We start from the raw sequence: 22756 nt of genomic DNA, 5'->3' as shown, positions 1-22756 counted from the left end.
AGAACGTTATACAAAAACAGCCGTTTCAAAACAAAAAATGTTGACCCACATTCTGCAAATAATTAACCCCCTCCCCCATCACCTTGTGTCCGGTGCTGTCAGAGCGCTATTAAAAAGTGAAAATTCAAAATGTAGAATATGCTATGATATCAAATAAAATATTGAGTTCAAATATTGCTGTACTCTGCACTAATGCATTTTTAAAACACAACTTTGCTTTACAAATAAGCCAATATTAATCAATAACAATTCAAAAGTTTTCGATAAACACATATTGTTAGGATATGAAAATATTACTTACGTGTTTGGACAAAACAGCAGATTAGACACACCAATGACAGGAACAACGTCCGTCCCATAATTTGCAGCCGAACTGATGAAACCATCTATACTTTGTCGTTTGGCTTTTCAAAAACAAAAAAAAACACTAGTGCTATGATACAGTTAGGCTACAACACTGTTATAATATTACTATTCCTTTTCCGAGTTCAAGTTATTGCTTTTTCTAAGGCAGTGCTCCAAGATTTTCAGTCAGTCAGATTTTCGTATGCTCTAATTTCAGATGCGCTCAGGATGAGAGGTTAGGCAAGGATGCTCCTGACAATGTGTAATGTTTGGCAACAACATCGGAGCATTTTCAATGTGGTCCAGAAGTGGGCGGAGGCAGGAGGGGCCCAGAGAGGGAGGGGCGGGGTCTGGAATGGTGTGATTTCTGAGGTACACAACTTCACAATCGAGAGGCGTGGCCTAAGACGATCTATTTTACTACCATTTAACCGTTTCAGTTAGTGTGTGTGTGTGTGTGTGTGTGTGTGTGTGTGTGTGTGTGTGTGTGTGTGTGTGTGTGTGTGTGTGTGTGTGTGTGTGTCTGCCCCATTTCAGTTACACGGCGCACATGGAAGGGCGCGCGCACACACACACACACACGTGTTTTGCAGTAAGCCTTGGCAGGTGCTGCATAAATCAATGCACACATCTGGCTTCAATCCAGCAGTAGCTGGTCAAAATAACAGATAAATCTTCTGTGAAGTTGTCATAACATGTTTTCTTACATGTTATGTGATAGAGTGAGTAATGGGATTCTACAGCACAGGCCCTGTACTGTAAATATTGTATGCCTAATTGCTGTAACTTATGTGAGATTAAACATTGATGTCATTAACAGCTCAAGTAAACAAACAGAGAAAGTGGTGTTCATCATTCGTGGTTGACATTCATCCCTCAAAGTTTTACCCTGGTTTGTGGTACGTTCACTAGATCACAGTCAAAGAATCCACTGAATGAGACACATGGAAATGTAGATGGATGTCTTTGAACCATAACTCCATTCATAAAGCAACAACCTTCATGTCTGTTATCAGATCATTTCCTGCATTTGTCAACAACTGGGTCCCGAACTGAACTGGTCCTCTCCTTGCGGAATTTATGAGCTGCACATGATGTCAGTTCAAAGTCTCCACCAATGGTCCAGATGGTAAGATACCCGTCTTAGACAACACAGAGATAAAGCTCAACTACGCACATAAACGTTTTAAAAACAGAGAGAAATCGTGATGGAAAAAATGGTAGCCTTGAACCGGGGTCTCAGCACTCGTGTCACAAAAATACACAGTCCTTTCTAATGAGGCCAGAGAAATACCTTTATAACAAAAATGTTACACAACCATATTGTTTCAGCACGGTTTACCACTAACTGAACTCAACAACAAAAAGTGAATGAAAACTCAGCACAAGTTTAAGCGTTTTCAGGCATTCTCAAGCATTTAGGTCAATGAACTCAGATGGATCTTGCTTGAAATATTTAACAACAACTTGACACAATGACTTGACAGATATATATTGCTGTGAGGAACTGAAATGCACAGCAAACACATTGGATTGCGGCACTACTTTGATTTCCTAAACACACAAAAAGAGCAAAACATGTGGATATCGTGCTGGCCCCGAGAGTCAAAAATCTGGTATAATCTGCATTTGCTCGCTCTTCTTTTCCCCATGTATTGATCTAATGTTTATCAGTGGGCACACAGTGGTGTTTTTGAAAGGAGACATCGGGACGTACGCAGGCACGCACCTCCGCGGGAAGAGATACACGTCGCTCAAGTTGGCCAGGTGCCAAAATCTAAAGAGACAATAACAAGCATTCAGACTGCTCCAGTTCTCATGAGTATGGATCTGTGTGTGTATGACCGCACAAGAAACCCTGTCAACCTATAACTCACTATAGGCTCCCGGCTACCTGGGTTGGAGTCAACTGAATGTAAATCCAATCAATTCCGGAAAAACTGCACTTACAATGCAATGATTGTAAATGTGGGCATTTATTTCAAACGTTTTTAACCCTAGCCCTAACCCAACCCTTTATTTTTTAATTTTTTTAAATGTTCTAAATTCAAATGACTTCCAGAATTGGCTGAATTGAAATCCTCCCGACCCCAACTCTGAGCGCACACCCTAAACCTCCATCGATGCCTTACAGCCAGGAGAGAGAACAAGCTCAGGAGCTTTAATCCCCTCTGGCTTCATACCAGAGCTGAGGATCTTCTACCACACAGTAGCTGCTAATGGGAAGGAAGGAGGCTTGCCAAGGCTTTAATACTGGTTCCAACTCCAAATGACAGGTTTCTCTCTCCCTCCCCCTTCCTTCTGGGGCAATGCTGTTGTTCACTCCAGCGTGAGAGAGGGAGGTGACACACGGATGTAATAAAGATAATGGAGAACAAATTTAGATCATGCTATCTAAACCATATAAATCACGCCACTGCACCCAGATGAGAAAGCACAAATCCCATGCTGATCCGCCTTACTGTACATCAAAGAGAGGTTCGCCGACCATTCACATGAATTCTGAGAGGGATAACCTACATCTGAGAGCTTTAATAGGAGTTGACAGTCGCACACTTTCAGCCCTCTGGTGAAAGTGGGTCCTCTCAGCGACCGGGTCTTCAACAGCCTGACAGGCATGAAAAGCCTCTGAAACTGTGGCGAGAGAGAGAGAGAGAGAGAGAACCTCAAATGTTCCTAATGAGATAGTCCCTAATTGCGCTACCCCCCTCCCCCCTCCTCCCCTCCTCACCCCACTCTATTGGAATGCGGATTAAGCATTGAGGTCACATCGCAGTGATATCTACCATTAAACCAGAGAGTACCTCCACCCCACCCTCCTCCACCCCCAGCTTGACCACCCTCCCTCTACCCCCCCCCCTCTGCAGCATCTCAGCATGTGCAGTCCCCTCCCACCTCAGCTTGCTCATGTAAACAAAGATCATTCCATTTCTGGTTCTTCCAGTACCATTGTACTCCACAAGCCTATTCTAATACCTCCCTCTTTTTACTGAAAACCACTCAAAACAAACACACTCTCTGGCTGTGGAATGAGACCTCTCTGTCTTCCTCACAGTCTCAGCTCAGAAGGACGGCAAGGGGTCGGATCAGGTTCTCCCACCAGCTGCAGGAGAGCCTGTTTGGCCTGGTGATTCACCCTAGCAGAGCGAGGTAACGCACGCCGCGTGGACTCCCGGCCGTCTTTGCACTCGGTGTTCTGCAAAGTGAAAACGAGGACAGTGGGAAAGTGCTGGCGCGTCGCCTAGTCTGATGTTTCCAAATCAAGGCCTTCACCTGGCAAGACATCCCATTAGTGTGTACAGAGTAGCAATCCATCCAACGGATGGGATGTCTGCCAACAGCAGAAAAGCCGCTATGGAACATATGACTGTAATTATGTCTCAATACAAACGGCATGACTTTTATTTTGAGAGGGAGTAAAGTGTACATTTACAATATGACAACATTCTGCCTTTCCTCCTGGCCTTGGACAATAGGATTATAGGAGGGAGATTGGAGGGTTAAGAGCACACTGTGTTTTCTTCCCATGGACAGACTGAAGGTTTGTCTTTGGCTGACACTCAAGGCTGCTTATGTAGATATGTGTTGAAACATATACAGTATAACTACTGGGTGCATTCCTTTCACCTTCTGTCCCCCTGAGACTGGCATTTCAGCTGCTTCCATCCTGGTTGGATACTATCAGGCCTGTGAAACAAATATAGAAATAAGAGGTCACCTAGCCAGGAGCCTATGTTACCCCCATACAATCACAACACAACACACACAGTGGAAAATAAGCCTTCAAACACACGTGCGCGCACACACACACACACACACACACACGAAGGAAGATAAGCCTTCCTAGAAATTCTGATATCATGCTGTGCTGGTAGCACTTTAGAGCCGGTCTCAACAAGCCCTCCAACCCACTTAAGGAGAGCCGCCTCCACAGCAGACTCACTGAGGAATGACCTTCACTGTTTGTACAGGTGTGGCGGCATGCGACCCAAGGCTGCGTGAGGGGAGGCCGGAAACGGGTGTCAGGGTCAGTGAATGACCTTAGAGGAAGGGACTGTGGCCAAGTGCTGCGATCAGAGGCTTAGAATGTGAGGTCAGTGTAAGACGGTGTGAAATACAACAGTTTTAAGAATCTAAGAATCTTAAAACCACACACTGGCTTAGAATGCATAATACATAATTCAGTTAGCATATGAGGGAAGCTCTCACTTAGTGGTCAACGTATTGTTTACAGTGACGACTTTCAAAGGCAAAACAAAAAGAATCGTCAACCTATGTTTTTTCCATCCAGAGGCCGTTTCTGTACTGGTATACATTAAATCTGGTCTGGGTGAGAGGGCCACCTAGTGGCCATAACAGATAAGTACAACATTCAGAGGGGAGTCTGCTCTCAAAATCTACACAAAACGAATGACACGTCATCCTAAATGGGAATAAATAAAGACAACATTGGTTTTTATTATGAGATGCCTTTATTGTACGTTTTGGAATCCAGTGACACAGACGCCCCCCTTCACAGACGCGAGACAGAGTCCCTCCCCTTTTCACACACAGCCTGCCGTAGGCCTCAGGGCCCAGGGGGGGAACGTACCGTGATCCCACATAGCTTGTACTCTTAAATTAAACATAGAGCAATAATAGAACGACATATCCAGGTGCATTTCCACGTACACGCACGACATGCATTCAAGGGACTTAGAAACAACAGCGACTCTGGTTCACACAAAACAGTAGCTCCGTCTTAAAAGGAAAGGAAATGACAACAACAAAGAACAAAAAAAAAAGAATCACTTTAAAAAAAGAACAAAAAAAAAAAAGTCAGTCAACTCTCCCTGTGGTCCACAATCGGTCTGCTGTCCAAGCTCTCTCAATCGTCATCACTTTAAGGAGAAAACTAAAAGGCAAAAAGACACATACAGTCCTACTATTCATACCCGGGGGGTTTGCCTGCTTTAAATATGGAGGTGATTTTCTGTGTACGTTTTCTTCTTTTTTTTTTTTCTTCTTTTTTTTTTTTTTTTTTTTTTAAAGGTTTTTAAATTGATGGTTTATTTTTTTTTGTTATCATTGAATACATTGTGTCTCACTAAAAATCAGCTCATCTAGGTAAAACTAGGTCCCTCTCCACTGGCTTGCACCCCGCTGCAGAATCTAAGTAAAATATATAAGTTCCAGTCGAGGGTCTTGGTGGGCTTGGTTGGTCCCATCAGGAGTGGTTCAGTCCTCGTCGCTGCCACTGGCCGCAGAACGCTCCTGGAACACAGAGGAACAGGAAGAAAGCCATCAGAGAGAGGTTTAGTCACGTGTTAGTGTCTATGTTGAAGAACAGAGAGAGAGAGAGAGAGAGAGACTACCACCATGACTAAACCTACGTAGAAGAACACCATAACACTGGGCTGCAGAGAAGTGAGGTGTGAAATGGTGACCGTGTCAAAGTGTTCCTGACTAGTCTGTTACACAACACAGCAAGGCTGTCAACACCATATGGGGGGGGGGGGGGGGTTGGGGGATAGTGTAGCAGTATTTGTTCCACTGAAAAAAAATAGAAAACATCTGAGTCAAAAGGAAAGGCACTAGGCTCAGTAGTAGAGACAACTTGGTGTGAGCTGGTCAGACCATTTTTCTTTGCTTCTACATTTACGGCATTTAGCAGACGCCTTTATCCAAATAAAGCGACTTACAACAAATACATTTGTTTAAGTAAGTGAATCATCTATCCATCAGTCATCATAAGATAATGTAATCAATGCTCGGACCAGCGGCCATAACAGACCAGAGGCTTCTAACAGACTGGTTTTAACAGACTGGTTCTAGACGCCCCCTCAGGGAAAAGAGCATAGCAGGGGTCACAACCTCGCTCAAGGACAGTAGAAAGGTCAAGCTTTAACTAGTCGCTTAAAAAAACCAAATGTAATAAAGAGGGTCTTTCAAAAGGTGTCTGTGTGTGTGTGTGTGTGTAGTCTCACCTCTTCCTGTTCCTCCTCGCTGTCGTCATCGCTCACCACAGGTTTGGCCCGTGGACCACGGCCCCTCCGGCGTTGGATCTTCCCTCGCTCGCCCTTCTCCTTCCTACCTAACTTGATCTTCACCTTCACTGAGCGAGCTGAGACAGAGAGAGAGAGAGAGAGAGAGAGATAAAGACCATATACATCACAACAGAGAGCAATAACCTCAACAGATGATATATTTCAGTGTGGAGTGGGGAAAAAAGGGTTTTACTAACACTCACATTCAGACTCGGAGCCTTCGTCCACCTCCTCCTCCTCCTCCTCGCTGTCGTCCCCTTCACTGTCCTCCTCCTTCTCGATCTTCTGCCTCACGCTGGTGAAGACCGACTGGAGCACGATGGAGTCCTCATATATCTGAAGGAGAGAGGAGATGCCGCAGAGAAACACGATGAGAGGCCGGCGGTGTTATGAGCGCGGCATTTCAGCGTGTTTTTATATATTTTCGATATATGTGAATGTCGTGTAAATCGGTGTACAATTCCGTCTATGACCGCGAGCTGCCAAAAAAATGCTACTACTTCTACCGGTGCAGGCTAGCCCAGAACACAGAACTGTTCTATATCCATGTCGTGGATGGCCTATGCTCCATTAGGAGCCATGGGCCTAAGTAAGTAAAGCAAGTGAGGGCATCAGAGAGGAACTAGCATTGCACAGCGCCTATCTTTAAAAAAACTATGAAAGGCTCCTTGAATCCTACTTAGCCTTGTGTAAATTGGTGGGCAAAATTCGACATTGAAGCATAAGATGCACAATACTGCTGGGTCCCCTTTCCCCTCCATGTCCCTCCTGACAGACAGAGACTCACCAGAGAGCCCTCCAGGTTGAAGGTCTGGGCGTTCTGACACAGCAGCATCACGTCCTTTTCCAGGTCATTCAGGCTGCGGTACTTATGGCTGCGGATCCTCTCCTGGAGGACGAGAGGGAGGGTCAATGAGAACAGCAGTCAGTCAGATGAGCACAGCAGGTAACAGGCCAGAGGGGGCAGAATTTATTGTAACACCAGGAAATTGTGTGTTATCTACACAAAAGAACTCAGGAAATCAAGACACGCTGCTAATCCTTTTCAATCATATAATTTAAGAGATATGTAAGAAAGATTTATCGAGGAAAATTATATTTTCGTTTTATGGGTTTCCCTCACTTCTACATTAGCAGTGACACTGAATGAAACAAACAAAAGACACATTGGTTCCTCCCCTCTCACGTACCTTGATCTTCCTGAAGTCGACAGGCTTGCGGATGAGCTCGTAGTACTCAGGCAGCTCCTTACGAGATGGCAGCTGGATGAAGACTTCACTTAGCTGGCGCCCGTTGTTGCTGTGGAACAGGGGAGACAGGGGACGTCAACAGGTAAACAGAGCTGGGAGCTGGGGTCTTAGTCCAGGTAAACAGGTAAACATGTCTGCTCTGACATTGCATCATAAAGATAAGAGACCTTTATTTTCATCAAATGAAAATTCTCCTTTGGCACATCGAATGATGTTTTGAATGATCATAATGATGGGTTATTTGCTGTGATCGATGGTCTCCACCACACCAGGAACTTGTGTTCAGTTCATACTTGGTCTGTGAGACTCAGCACTTGTGTAAGCAGTAAGAACATTTGGCTGTCAGCTGTCCGCAAATGTCGTGACCTCAGCCGAGGCGTGAACAAAGATGACTCACCCGTCCTTGTACTTGATGACGGCGTCCACGATCTTCTTCATCTTCTTGGTGAGGGCCGCGGGGTTGGGGGACAGTTTCTCCGCGGGGGGACGACCGCGTTTCTTCTGCTTCTTGACCTCCTCGTCCTTCTCTCGGGCGCGGCCGCTGCTGGAGCTGGGCGTGGCGGGGCCCGGCAGGTCCACGTCGCGGTCCCTCTTGCGCTTCCGGGTCGTCTTCTTATGACGCACCTCCTCTTCGATGTCCTCCAGGTTGCCCTCCTCTATGGCCTGTCAGGGGAAGGGAGTCAATCATTTGTTAGGATACTCAATCATCAAACATAATAATACAAACAATCAAATGCCAAGACAGAGCTTTTGACTGAAGGTTTTTCTGCGCTTTGGACAAAAAAAGCTCTGAAGTTGGCGGCTCCTTTATATTGCACATTTCGAAAAGTGGTAGCTTTTTTTCCTGTTCTTTCAATGGTTTCCTTGCAGCTAAACCCATATGCGCACACGCACACACACACACACACGCACACGTGTAACTTCTCACCTTTAGCCACTGTTTCTCGGTGAGCGAGTCGCTGTAGTCCACCTCCTTGCGTGCTCGAGAGCCGCGACCAAAGATCTTCTCCTCCTCCTCCTCGCAGGTGAGGCGCTCCACCTCGGCGTCGTCCTTGATGATCCAGCTGGGCAGCTCGTCCTCCTCCATCAGACGAGGCTTCCTCTTGACGCTGCGAGCCTCCTCGCGGCGGCGGTCCAGGTCCATACGCTGGCCAGGGGGAAAGACACACAGATACAGGGTGAGAAGAGAGAGGCAGATAGATAGATAGAGGAAGGACACTAGATATGTTTTCCAAATAACGACTATGCATCTGATTCCATTTCATCAGCTTGTTAGGCTAGAATCATGTCACTGAAGAGAAATCTAAGGGTTAGGTATGTTATAGTCTCTGGTAGCCAGGATTCATACTAAACTAGTGCCAAACTTGAACAACAGGACTGACCATAAATAGTTCAAACTCCTCCTCGCTCCTGGCAATCATCTGGTTGACGGTCTCATCGTCCGCCACCTCGTCCTCCTCCTAAAGGCAAAGGAGACAGCGTAGGTGAGGCTGCTGCAGTGGTGGGGCCTCAGAGCCAGCAGCCACTGAACTATGAACGCATCAGTACTCCTCTGAGCCATGTCAACATCATGTAAACTAAAGTGTACAGGGCCATACAGTTCACGAAGAGTAAGTAACTTTATCATGTTTCTGGATGAAAAAGATAGCCATCAACGGAGAGAACAAAAGACTAAAAAAAAGGAACAGCACCTAAATGAGAGCAAGAGAAATAGAGGGATAAAGAATGAACAGGGAGGACGGCGCATGGGTGCGTGCGGTTTGAAGGTTCCACTCACCCATGCCCCCCCTGCGCGCCATCCTCCCTGACTGCCGACCTCGTCCTGTTCCTCGTGCTCCAGGATGGCCTGAAGGAAGGCGCGGCGCTCGTGGCTGGACGACTTTGCGTCGAACATGCCCGCCTGGATGACCTTCTGGTCCACGTTCAGCTTGTACTTGGCGGCGGCCAGGATCTTCTCCTCCACGCTCTGGACGGTGCAGAGGCGCAGCACGCGCACCTCGTTCTGCTGCCCGATACGATGGGCCCTGTCCTGGGCCTGCAGGTCCTGTTGGAGAGAGAGAGAGAGAGAGGGTGATGAGATTAGAGGACTAGAGGGGCAGAGGGTGATGAGATTAGAGGACTAGAGAGAGAGAGAGGGTGATGAGATTAGAGGACTAGAGGGGCAGGAGGAGAGAGAGAGAGGGAGAGAGAGACTAATAGACTGGAACGGCTCCAGAAACTAAATGAGATGAGTGGATTAAGAAAAGGAGTGATCAAATGTACACTAGGACATCAGTAATATTAACTTCTCCCTGGTAAAATGCGACCCTATAAAGTACTATACTACAGGCAGGTTCTATAGGACACTAGTTTGTAGCCTACTACTCCAGACGAGAAGTTCCCCCTGATCACGGGAACAATAAAGCTCTTTGAATTTGAACGTGTACCTGGTGGGGGTTCCAGTCGGAGTCGAAGATGACCACCGTGTCGGCAGACTGCAGGTTCAGGCCCAGGCCTCCGGCCCTGGTGCTCAGCAGGAACACAAAGTACTGAGAGGCCGGGTCGTTGAAGGTCTTCAGCAGCATCCCACGGTCCTCGGCCTTGGTGGTTCCTACAGGGACAGAGTCATCACGTTACCAATCGGGTTGGTGCCTCCTTGGCCAGAGCTCACTTGAGAAAGAAATCTTAAATCTCAATGTGACTTCTCTGGTTAAAGAAAGGACAACGGTGATCAGGGGATGGGGGTGGGGGTGGGAGGACGTGGAAATAACATGAACTTGGCTTTTGGATAACTCTCTTCTTCATCACAGTATCGGACACCAACTGTTTAATGGTTTGCAACCAAAGTGCAAACAGAATCCTGCATATTGCAAGTACTTACTAAAGATTCATATCCCCAGTAGCTTCACGCTATTCCCCTTCAACCCCCTCAGCCCCGTCTAGTGCCTCCCTGTGGACAGTACCCCCAGCCCCTGGCGCCAGTACCCCCAGGCCCTGTCTCCCTCATCCCCTGCCCCTGTGGCCAGTACCCCCAGCCCCTTGTGACCAGTACCCGCAGCCCCTGTGGCCCGTATCCCCAGGCCTCACCATCCAGACGCAGGTACTTGAAGCCGCGGTATGCAAAGTAGTCCTCCATGATGGTCATGAGCGAGGTCATCTGACAGAAGAGCAGCACCTTGTGGTTGGTTGCCCTCAGCTTGGGCAGGATGCGGTCCAGCAGTTCAAACTTGCCCGAGACACGGTACAGGTCAGGTCTGGAGAGAGCAGGGAGAGAAGAGAAGAGAGAGAGGAGGAGGGGGTGAGTAAATAAGGAAGTACACACATACATACTTGTATAGATAAATACATACGGACGAGCTACAATTGTGTTAAACTCCATCACGTATAACAGATGCGGAGATGCTTACCCTGACACTATTCCTCCGGAGAATCCCAAGTGCTCAGAGAAGGACTCCTGTAAAACAGAATGGTCATAGATGCTTTTAATTACCCACTTCAATCACAATCTCTTTGAGTTGTCTTATTCATGAATGGGCAGTGAAGGTAGGCTAATTGGGGTTCCATTCCAATCTTAATTCACTCCAAGCAAAAAGAGAATTGTAGAATTCCTCATGGGAAAACAAAGAGGCCCCATTTCAATTTCACAAATTCAACTCAATTCACTTCTTGCATTGAAGAAATGTTCAAACCGACCCGAGCCCTGGCCATGGCTGTGGCTGTGCAGCGAAGGTAGGCTCAGTGTAGTGGTAGTCTAGTGTACTGTACCTCAATTTGCTGGAACATGTAAGGGTGGTTACAGATCTTCCTCAGCTGCATGATGGTGTTCATCAGGGTCTTCGTTCCTCCTTTACCCTGGAACACACAACAAGGCACCGTCATCCTGCTGTGCCAAACTTCACTTTCAGTGTCAATGTTTATTCTCATGTGTACAGCATGCGGTGGTATGACATTTCTTACTCGCCAGCGCTCCTCTTCCCAAAACACAGAATATAGTAGTAACACAATGATACAGTAACATCGCAACACCCCCCCCCTCAATCTAACCAGCCTAGCCTGACAGAGTTCTCTAGCCAGGCATTATGGGGCACTACTGCAACTTGGCAAACACAAATATCCAATAGTTGAAATGATTCGAGGTGCGTTTGATTTGATTTGGCATTTGAATATTATGGAGGGACTATTCCATTGGATCCATCCTAGCGGGAAATCAATCAAACGCAGCTCTAGTTATTTGACCCCATGTTGTCTGGAGAGCAGTGTGTGTGCGTTCTCCTCTCCTCCTCCGCCTCCTCCTCACCTTCTTGTCTTTCTCTGAGCCGTCAGTGAGCAGGACGCCCTTGGCCTGCATGTGTCTGTACAGCACCCTCTGCAGGGCCGACATGTCACACTTGATCACATACTCCACCTGAACAGAGCGGGGAAAGAGAGCGTGTTAACGTATTGTGGTGAGCTGATAGAGGTCTATATGACTCAACGGTTGATAATGCTGACTTCATGTGCTCCTCAGAAACAGCTTCCTACTTTGGAAATGTCCAAATCAACCAATAGGGTGATATTTAGAGTTTCTGAGCAGCAATTGAACTCTGTATATCTGACCTTCTCAGGCAGCTGGGCCTCCACTTCCTTCTTCAGTCTGCGCAGCAGGAAGGGCCGGAGCACCTTATGCAAACGACGAATGATCAGGATGGTCTCTTCCTCGTTCAGATCCACCTGGGGGGGGGTTGTACAATAGTAATGGTGAGAAGGCGGCCACAATGCAAAAACCAATACACAACGTTCACCGAATTTGGGTTAGGGCTAGTCTAATCTATATTTCCCTGGAGGTCTCTCTCTCTCTCTCTCTCTCTCTCACACACACACACCTTCTCTCCAGTCATGGCGAAGGGAGCGTTGAACCACTGCTCGAAGGTGTTGCAGCTCTTGAAGATGGTGGGCAGTAGGAAGTTGAGCAGGGCCCAGAGCTCAGGCAGCTTGTTCTGCAGCGGGGTGCCAGTCAGCAGCAGCCGACGAGGGGCCAGGTAGTGGGTGTTCAACACCTGGGTCAGCTTGCAGTGGTGGTTCTTCATACGATGGCCCTCGTCCACGATCATGTACTTCCAGCGGATCTGAGGAGGGAAGAGGGGGGGGGAAGGGGGGGGGAGTAGTCGGTAAGAATGGAGTCATGTCATCCAAAGGTTCTCTGACATCGGCACAAAGTACTACGCTACTACGACTGCTCTGGTTTCAACCATGCTAATTATGAAGACGTTATTCATCTGTGCTTTGTTAGTTCCGTCACCCTACTCTACCCTGTTAAGGAAGCAGTGTGTGTGTGTGTGTGTGTGTGTGTGTGTGTGTGTGTGTGTGTGTGTGTGTGTGTGTGAGAGTAGACTCTACCTTAGCCAGCACTTGTTTGTCTTTGATGATGTACTCGTAGGTGGTGAGCAGCACGTTGAACTTGCCGCTGCGCAGCATGGGGACGAAGATTCGGCGAGCTTGGGGGGAACCCTGGGAACACACACACCAGAGCAGACAGCAAGTTCACATCACACTGATATCAGAGATTATTCATCACACAAGTCCATATTTGGACATTCTCTTTGGAGAAGCTATATAGATTAAAAAAAAAGTACTCACTTTGTAAGAGACGACCACAACAGAGGGAGACCACTTATCAAACTCGTAGACCCAGTTGGACAGAGTTCTGAAAACAAAGACAAAAAAACGAGTCGGGATTAATAATGTTCTCTGTACTGCCACCCAGTGGCCTTGACGAAAAACCACAACAGGGCGTTATGAAACGAACATGACCTTTTCCGTGAATGTAAATGTATTTATCGCCCGCTACATGCTAGGCAGCTTTTAGACTTTTTGTATTATTGTATTATCATATCACCCAGACTCTCAGTGACACCACTTTAACATCTTCATATAAATCAAGATGACAGGCACCAGAGAGGCCTTGTGGTAGTCATGTAGCAGGGCTGCATGGGAGGCGGGGGAGACTCACGAGAGGGGCACGATGATGAGGAAGGGCCCGTTGATGCGCTTCATCTCCATCAGGTAGGTGATGAGGGCGATGGTCTGGATGGTCTTGCCCAGACCCATCTCATCCGCCAGGATACCGTTCAGGTTGTTGTTGTACAGGGACACCAGCCACTCCAACCCTGAGATCTGAGACGAGAAGGGAGGGGGGGGGGGGGGGGGGACCAGTCACTACACAGTGTGCTATAGCAGGGTCCTATATGGATAACCTCACCTCTGACCACATCCAACTTCCCTTTTGTACCTCATATGTTCTTCCTAGAGGGTTGTGTTTAGGTCGGCGTCCCAAACTCCTTTTTTTTTTTATTTGTCGACCAACACCTTGCACGGTATTGCATGTTGATGCATTGTGAAAACAGAATGGCCGTGTTTCTACCAGCGCTGCTGTGTTGGGTCTCGTAGAAGTGATTGGGTTCTTACCTGGTACATTTTGAGCTGTCCGTTGACCAGCAGTGTGGACTGTTTATCCACCTTCTCAGTGACGGCGTGGGCCACGGCGTAGTAGGACTGCAGGCCGCGGGCGAAGGCTGCGTTACCGTACTCATCATCCACATCCTGCTTGGCTTCTCTGGAAGGGGGGGGGGGGGGGGGGGGGGGTAATGAGAAAGACCATCAATGCCACAGAACACACGACCCAAAGCCTATAAAACTGAATAGATCACCGGAGGCTGGCGGAGGTGGAGATCGGAGGACAGGCTCATTGGAATGGAATGGAATGGGGAATCGTATCAGAACACGTTGAGATATGACTGTCTAGAGCAGGGGTGCCCACACTTTTTCGGCTTGCGAGCTACTTTCAAAATGACCAGGTCAAAATTCAAAATGATCTACCTACATTAAAAAAATGCTAAATATATATTGCGAAATATATACATGCGAATGCATGGTGACACGTGACCCGTAGAAGAGAAGCGATCTCAGACTGGCCGCATTGTACGTCAATGAAGTGGCGCACTCACACTGGCTCAATTGCCTCATACCGTGCTGAAGCACAAATGTCCGTCATCTGAGGTGAAAGAATAATAAAATGAGGTTTGCTGTGTCTTACTCGATGATGTAACGGGCATCCTGCTCGTCCACTTCCTCGGCATCTGGGTCGGGGATCTTCTTCTTCTCCTCAGCGGTGGGAGGCACCACCGCCTGGGAAGGCTGGGGCTCCTCCTCTTCATCCTGGGGGTGAGGAAGGGGATGGTCAATACGCACACTCCAAAATGTCTCTGGTGAAATCAGTTACACATACTACAGTGGGCCTACATAATGAATATATTCACAGCATGGAATGCTTCTATACATTATAGTAGGCTTTTGTACACTGGTCTTAGAGCCGGTGCAGAGGAGAAGAGGTTCGGTTGAGCTGAGCTTGACAGCGGCCTACTTTCTAGTCGCTCCAGGCAAGAGGGTTACGCCTCCATGCACAGACTCCACATGCAATCTACATCTCCTCCCCCCCCCCCCCCCCCCCCCCCCCCCCCGACAACACAGACCCCTAACTAACAGACATGCACTAACAACAGTCAGCTGGCATCACGTCAAATGAAGGCAGGAATGAAATCTGCATGAATGAATAAAAAATAGATCGTATTTCAATGAGACTAGCCTAGATAAATAAAAGGTTTGAATAAAATATAATCTGGAGAGGAGAGAAAGGGTAAATATGACAGAGAGAAAGAGCATGGTTGTCATGTCTCTCGGAACAACATACCTCTTCTTCCTCCGAGCCACTCTCTTCACTGTCTGAGCGTGGAGCAACTTCATACCTGCGGGAGAAAACACACCAACTGTCAGTCTCAACAACTCGGGTGTTTCAGGGCAATCTGACAACGGCACTGCGCAGTCAACCTTGATAACTTGACCTCAGCTGTCTACAATGCCCACAAGTTCAATCTCATCATCTTGACAGAACAGTGTTGATGGACATGTGGACAGGACTATGAAGAAGCAGTGGTATGGATTTATATTAGGACGGAACAATAATCATTACGCTCATGTGCCCTCAGACAACCATGCGGCCATCTGCTTCCCTGACCAGAGAGATGCTTAATGACTCAGAAAACATATTTTCTCTCTCATGTCTAGCTGTGATCCTTCTCTCTCTCTCTCTCTCCCCCAGTAAGCTAGCTGTGCTCACTGACCCGGGGTTCATCTCCAGCCAGGCCTCCAGCTGGCCGGCCCTGGGAGCGTCCATCCCAGTCAGGATCTTCCCACTGTCGGCATGGATCACCTTCACTGGGAGGTCACTCATCTGACTGGTCTCATCCAGAGGCTGGGTAGAAGGGGGTGAGAGAGAGAAAGAGGTTGAGAGAGAGAGAGAGAGAGAGAGAGAGAGAGAGAGAGAGAGAGAGAGAGAGACCTTTGTTGCAGAAACTCCAGAAATTTAGCCTTTTCCAAGCATACTGTACGTACTTCTTATTGGCCTATTCACGGGTGAATGAGTGATGTAGCTCACAGTCGACACATTGTTCCTTTATATGAACTCAGGTCGGTGAAGGTGACCTTGGTGAACAAGCTTACCTCTCCATCGGGTCCCAGGGCAGGAGTCTGCCCCTCTGCATTCTCTGGCTTCTGTGGAGGGCGATGGATGTCACCATTAGCAAAACATGCTAATAAACAATAGCTCATTATTTAAATAGAAAGATAAAATGATGAGAAAACACAGGAATAACATATGATGACGACATGGAGATGTTGTCGTGTTTGAACACGTGTCTGTGGGTCTCGGGACTCTTTACCGGCTTCTTCTTCTTCTTTTTCTTCTTGTCCTTGAGGGCCTGCACGGCCTTGTGGGCGCGGACCAGGTCGGTGAGGTTGGCCACGTACTCGTCCGTCTGCTGCAGCAGGTAGGCCAGACGCTTGTCTTTCTTCTGGTCAATGAGCTTACGGTAACCCTCCTCATCCTCGGCCTGGAGAAGGACACACACGCGGTCATATGCGTTAGAGGCACTGTGTGTGTGTGTGTGTGTGTAGATGCATGTCGATCTGGTGCATGTGATGACATGTTGAATATAAGCTGCTCTTCTATCATGTATGGATGAGTGAGCAAGTCTATACGAGTGTGTGTGCGTTGGGGGGGGGGGGGGGGGTTCTCACCATCAGCCTCCTCATTCTCTCCTTCTCAATACGCTCATTCTCCTTCTTCTGCTCGCGCTCTGTGTTGGCGTGGTAGGTGGCCACGGCTTTGGTGGCCTTCTGGATCTTGCCCGTGATGGAGCGGTGGTACTCCTTGAAGTCCTTGGCGTGCTGCAGGATGCTGTTGAGGTATTCCTTTACACAGGACACACAAGGACACCAGCAGGATTAGTTTCTATGAGAGGACTACGACCCAGAGCACTGAACAAGCACCTGAGCATGATAAAGTTTGCCGGTCCAACAAGTCACATTCATTTGAATAACGAAAAGCCACTATCTTGACTGTGCCCCCTCCTACGAGTCCTGAGTCTCCCCCACGTACCTGGTGTTTCTGGCGACGCTTGCGCTCCTGTTCGATCTTCTGCTGTTTCTCCAGCTTCTCTGTGATGCGGGCCTCGCGGAGGGACTGGCGCTTGCTGCGCTTGTAGGCTTTGGCGTTCAGGGCCGTCTCCAGGGCGGTGTCGCGGCGCATACACACCACAACCTCTTGGCGCAGCTGTGGGGGGAGGGAGAGAGAGACTTGACTTCTGATGGTCTTTCAACATGAACTAAATAGCTTTTACATCGAAAAAAATAAACAAATAAACAAAAAATAATAAACAAATACACCACAATCATTGTTATTTTCTCTTATATATTTAGTTAATTGTGAATCCCATTTATTGTCTATTGCCCTGTATTTGCTCTTGCCTTGAAAACATAAAAATGTAAGAAAAATGTGGTCACAAAAAACTAAAATATACCACACTCCCGAACCAACCCCAGAGAGAGAGAGAGAGAGAGAAAGTCTGAGCCTGGGTCAACAGCAGGAAGGTAAGGTAACAACATTTCCCTCCTTGTGTCTCTGTGGGCCTATGTACCTGTCTCTGGAAGTTGAGCAGCCTCAGGGCCTTCAGCTCGATGTTGGCTTTGGTCCGCAGGTCTCCAGCCAGGGAGCCAGGCAGGTGCTCCAGCTCCTGGATGCGGTGTGCGATACGAGCCTGCAGCCTGAATAACAGCCACACACACAGCGCAACAAAAGTCAAATGTAAGCTACTGGTAGATGTCACACACTTAAAGAACAAATGTGAACAAACTACACTGCTATATTGCCACTGGGTACAGCAATTTTGTACATCATTAGGGTGTATATTTATCAACCCGGTCCCCTCTTCATCCCCCTCCCCCTCCTCTCACCTGTACTCTCTCTCCTGGAGGATCTCTACTGGGTCCAGCCCACGGGGTTTCTGGATGGGGGTGATGCGGTTCTGCTTCTGGTGGAGCACCATGGGCGGGGGCTGAGAGGGCTGGCCAGGAGACTGGGTCTGGGGTGGCATGACTGGGGAGGCAGCGGGGGGCACAGAGGGGGGAGCAGGGGAAGGTCTGCCGGTGGGCTGAGGGGGAATCAGCTTCTGGGGGGCGCTGGAAGGAGCAGCAGCATTCACCATGGGCCCTTTGGATAAAATAAAGGATTGGTCAGTTTTACCCCTCCAAGGGTGTGTGTGTGTGTGTGTGTGTGTGTGTGTGTGTCTAAACACAGGTCTGGTTTAATTTCCACGGCCGAGACATTGCACCCTGTGCCTCACCTTCTGGCCATGGTTTGGGGGGTCCGTTGGTGGGTGGGCCCTGCATGCCTTGGGGAACACCTGAGGGTCCTGGAGGAGGCATGTTGGGTCCTACCATTCCTGCAACAAGATGGGGTTTTATCAGTCAATGATTCATAATGACAAATCCGTAGAATCATTTTTACATGGCAAAATGGTGCCTGAACTGAAATTGTGTGTGCCGGTCTCACCAGCAGGGGTCTCAGTTCAGCATTCAAATTGTATCATTTCTTTGTTTGAGATGTACCGCATGTTTGTTGGTAATTTTGTGGGTGTAGTACGGTTCACATCCTTCAGAGCTTTAGGAGCTTTGAGTGTTTCCTCCCCCTCTCACCGTGAGGTCTGTTGTAGTTGGCCGGTGCTGGTCCAGGTCCCGACCCAGGCCCTGCTCCTCCTGGCCCGGCGGAGGGGGGCATGTTGGGCATGGGCTGCTGCTGCATTCCTGGCATGGGTCTCTTGCCCTGCACAGCCATCTGCAGGTGGTCCGGCAGGGGCTGCCCGCGCGCCAGCATCTTGTAGGCCATGATCTGAGCCCTGAGCTGGTGCAGCTGGTTCTGGTTGAAGGGGGTTGGTCCGCCGGCCCCGCCTGGCCCAGCTGCGCCACCCGGGCCTGGGGGACCACCACGGTTCTGCTGGCCCATGGCCTGGGGGTCACTACCGGCCTCCATGGGCACACCTCCAGGGCCAGCGGGCATCATAGGGCCAGGGGGAGGGCCGTTGGCAGGGCCGGGGCTGGGGGCGTGCTCAGAACCCCCCAGAGGAGAGGGGTAACCTGGGGATGGATGAGAGAGAGAAGGGTGGCAGATGAGAAGGGAGCAAACATGGGTGCCCCATCAGTTCTAAACACTTGGAGAACAGGGGATCATGGCTTTGGGTCAAAACGTCCAACAATAATGTGTGCAGATGAAATTATACTAATGGTCAAAGAGGAAAAAACATCACAAAGCACACACCAGCTGGATTGACAATACCAGCCGCTTATTAACCAGTCTCTCTCTCACAGACACACGCCAGCGAGTCCCACCCGCATTCACCAGTCAATGCAGGTTAGAAGAGTCAACTGAAAAACACCCTCTGCTGTAATATATCAACAGCCCCCCTGTCTCTTTCCCTCTCTCCTCGTGTCTGTGGTTTTTAGCAGCTGCCTCTGTTATTGTCTGTCTCAAAGGGAAAACCCCCAACTGCCCCGCCCCGCCCCCACCCTGTGTGAGTCTACTGCTCACACTACCGTACAAAGCAACAAACGAAAGAGGACAAACTGGATGGTTGGGTTCACAGTGTCAGGGCTTCCGCATCTACATGGCTAACTGTTCCAGCTGAAAGCATATTTTTGGAGGTTGAGTACAAAGTACCGGCCAGAGTAATCTAACATCTACCCACGTTAGCAAGCAAAGAAATCTCGATCGTGTGATCTCGAACGTAGTGAGAAATCGCTCATATCCGGTATAATATTTTCCTTAACAGAACCGTATTGACCTAACTGGTGCTCCAGGGTGTGTTGGTACCTTGGGAATGTTGGTCCATGGGGCTGGGAGGGGGTCCCATTCCGCTGTGCCCTCCTGGTCTCATACCCATGTTCTTCATCTGTCCATAGCGAGGGTCATCAGGCATGCCCTTCTCATGCATGCCCTCCATGGGCTGTGGGAAGACACAACACACATCAACACTCTGGTCTCTCAGTATGCCTATATACCTCTCCTCTAACATTTGGAATGGATTAGATGGATGTATGGATGAAAATGGTATGGTAATGCTATGGTACAATATGAGACCCAGCCTCTGTGTCTTCTAAATGGCATTTCTGACTAAGAATACACATTACAGTTGTGCATTCCTCTCAGGTCACACCCATTTGGTCTCTTACTTTGTGCATCTGGTGCATGTTCTCCTGTGGGTACCCAGAGGGCCCCTGTTGAGGATGAGGGTGTCCAGAGCCAGGGGGCCCCGGGCTGGGTCCCATCATGCTGTGAGCGGAGCCTGGGGAAGGGCCAGGGCTGGGGCCCATCATGGCTCCTGGAGAGGGCCCGGGGCCTGGGGAGGGACCCGGGCGGGGCGTCCCTCCCATGGGGGGGTCCGGGGTGGACATCTCTCAGCCGAGACCAGGAATGTGTGACAGCAGCAGTCAGGCACCACTCTGCAGAGAGGACGGGACATACGAGGGATGAGCCCCATACCAACATTTACAACCAACCCAGTAGCTTCATGTCTAGCCAGTTGAATGAGGACATCAAATCTCAAGCTTTGTGCTTTCTCCGATATACGTTCAGTTCTGCTCTCCAGCTACCTGTCTCAGGTAGCCATGTCAAAGATGATCCAGAATACAAAACAAGATGCACTACTCTGCCCATATTATCAATGAAGAAAAAAGGGAAGCAGTTTTGCAGCCATTCCAGAAGCAGTGTTTGGCTTTAGGTTTGGTACAGGCTAGTGATGGTACATACATTATGCACAAGATAACCTAGAATGTCTGGGTTAAAAAGGTAATTCTATCCAAACACACAAACAAACGGAAATAAACAAAGATTAACCACATCAGATAAGAAACTGTGATCTGAAACTGTGAAAGAGAGACATCATTGGATGTCTCGGAAACACAAAGCAGACAGAGAGCATTATTGAGAGTGTAAACAATGGACCATGAACTGCACATGGACTGGTAAATAAACACTAGACGGACGAAACCAGAAAGTACAGCCCACATCTCCCACCCATGCACCTGGTAGGCTATACCCGCTCAAGGCTAACATTTCAGCTTCAGTCACAATGTAGGTCATTCTATCAATTAATTAAGCATCTCAATTCAAATCAAAGGTCTGCTTTTTGAGCTACAAACTGTAGTGTGAGCATACATCCATATACATAGAAAGTGGACAGAATTAGACTTATCTAGAATTAAATAGATCTGACTTTGAACAGCTTTCACCTAGGCCTAGTTGCTGTACGCGTAATGCGAGGTGCACATATTGAATTCACAAAGAAATCAAGCATAACAGCTAATAGTGTGTATTTGCCAGTCTCTTTAAAGACTAATAGGACTTTGTGTTTATAACATGGGCTGTTTTCGTTCCAGGGATAGTCAGGCCCCATATAGCTAGCCAGCTAGCATCGTTAGCTTAAAAAAAAAAAGTGTCAGCTACAAAACAAAACATTCGTTAGCTGTCATACAACACAGTAGCATGCAATACGAACCTGTAACCCATTCCCTCGCCTGTTAGCTACATTTCTAACCACGTGGAACCCAATTATCTTCAAATTAAATACGATTAAAATGAACACAAAAACACAAAGAAACCACGGCCAGTCAGTTAGCTGATGCCATAGTCTGTTAGCCGACCATGCTGTCGGGTTTGGCTCACTGTTAATGTGTTCTGTTATTTTTCTAAGTCTTCAGGTGGGATGAGAAATAAGTAAAGGAAAAAAGTAGATGCATCATACACTCTCTGCGTTGATTGATCCAACCCGCGTCCCGTACCCTTGGCTCAGTCCACCGCTCTAGCTATATACATTTCCAAAAACAAATTTCATTCATTGCATTCTTGCCGCTGCAGCAGACGGCAGACAGAGTGTAATGTCGGTCCTCTCCTGTGACTAGCCTTAGCAAGCTAGCTACCGTTCTTCCAATCATACGGGACCGCAAGAGCGAACGAACTCCATTACATTTTTCCAACACCGACATTCACGGCGAGTACGTTCACGAAGCATTTCAGAAAAATAACTCAATCACCAACGGACTTACCGGCAGTCAGTTCACGTTCAGCCGGTACGTCCCTTCGTTTTCCTTAGCTAGCCCAGAAACAAAGAGCGACCTAGCCAGTTGGCTTTTTTTTTTTTTTTTTTCTCCCTCCCTCTCTCTCTCTCTCGCCTCCCCCCCCCCTCCTCTTTCTCGTCTGATTCTATCGCTGAGAACTGCCTCGACTACAGGAACAGCGAGTCTCGAGCGCCCCCATCTAACACGCTCATCCCCCCATGAACCGAGTCACAACGCATGCCCAATGAAGGCCCCATTGCAGAGAGGAATGTAGGCGCAGTATGCCGATGTGGGGGATGGGTGTACCTACAAGTTAGAATGTAGCGCCATCATAAGGAGGAATGAAATGATATTCTAAGGGATTGAGGCTTGGCATTACAATCGAGCGCATGGATAACCACCATCCAAAAAAGGTTTTAGATGTGAGAATGTTTACTGCAGAACACTACTGCCACGTTTTGACAATGTGTTGTAAACGTTGCATAAGCAGGGTGGTAAACAGTAAAGGCCTGTGTTATTCAGCCTGTATGTTGTACACAAGGGTTGCAGGTTATGTTTTAGGACTGACCGTGAATGACAGGTTTGGAAACAAAATAGGGCGATATTTGCATATGTGAGATTGCGCCATAGGGATAGGATTATTACAGGTTTTAACAGGAGCCAATAGTGGACTGA

General features: G+C 48.2%; 2 protein-coding genes across 4 annotated transcripts in view; both read right to left on the bottom strand.

Annotated features, from left to right (window-relative positions):
• ldlra (low density lipoprotein receptor a) overlaps window positions 1-585 on the bottom strand; it is a 13194-nt gene extending 12609 nt beyond the window's left edge. The window contains exon 1 of the mRNA XM_083676165.1: window positions 302-585. Coding sequence (XP_083532291.1) covers window positions 302-386 — 85 coding nt within the window. The 5' untranslated portion in view covers window positions 387-585. The remainder of the gene's footprint in view (window positions 1-301) is intronic.
• A 4741-nt stretch (window positions 586-5326) lies between these two features.
• On the bottom strand, window positions 5327-22205 carry smarca4a (SWI/SNF related BAF chromatin remodeling complex subunit ATPase 4a). Of its 3 annotated transcripts, none has more exons than XM_083676157.1 (34): window positions 22070-22205; window positions 20198-20467; window positions 19839-19971; window positions 18668-19105; window positions 18316-18414; window positions 17927-18182; window positions 17611-17737; window positions 17073-17246; window positions 16712-16885; window positions 16354-16524; window positions 16136-16186; window positions 15757-15887; window positions 15327-15381; window positions 14673-14794; window positions 14045-14192; window positions 13590-13753; window positions 13217-13283; window positions 12977-13087; window positions 12463-12705; window positions 12197-12310; window positions 11898-12005; window positions 11366-11452; window positions 11008-11054; window positions 10688-10854; window positions 10048-10211; window positions 9399-9665; window positions 9004-9081; window positions 8550-8768; window positions 8019-8284; window positions 7562-7670; window positions 7159-7260; window positions 6569-6707; window positions 6312-6448; window positions 5327-5598 (listed from the first exon to the last, which is right to left on the bottom strand). In XM_083676157.1, exons 2-34 carry the CDS (start codon window positions 20417-20419, stop codon window positions 5563-5565), a joined length of 4926 nt encoding a protein of 1641 aa, XP_083532283.1. In that variant the 5' UTR covers window positions 20420-20467; window positions 22070-22205; the 3' UTR covers window positions 5327-5562. The 3 variants fall into 3 exon arrangements, with proteins under 3 accessions (XP_083532283.1, XP_083532285.1, XP_083532284.1); XM_083676159.1 differs by having other exon boundaries at window positions 6575-6707; XM_083676158.1 differs by lacking the exon at window positions 22070-22205 and adding an exon at window positions 21769-21900.
• Window positions 22206-22756: the final 551 nt, after the last annotated feature.

Source organism: Argentina silus (genome assembly GCF_951799395.1).
Source record: "Argentina silus genome assembly, chromosome: 9".
In the NCBI taxonomy this organism is placed as follows: domain Eukaryota; kingdom Metazoa; phylum Chordata; class Actinopteri; order Argentiniformes; family Argentinidae; genus Argentina; species Argentina silus.
This window is presented reverse-complemented; position numbering and strand designations above follow the sequence as displayed.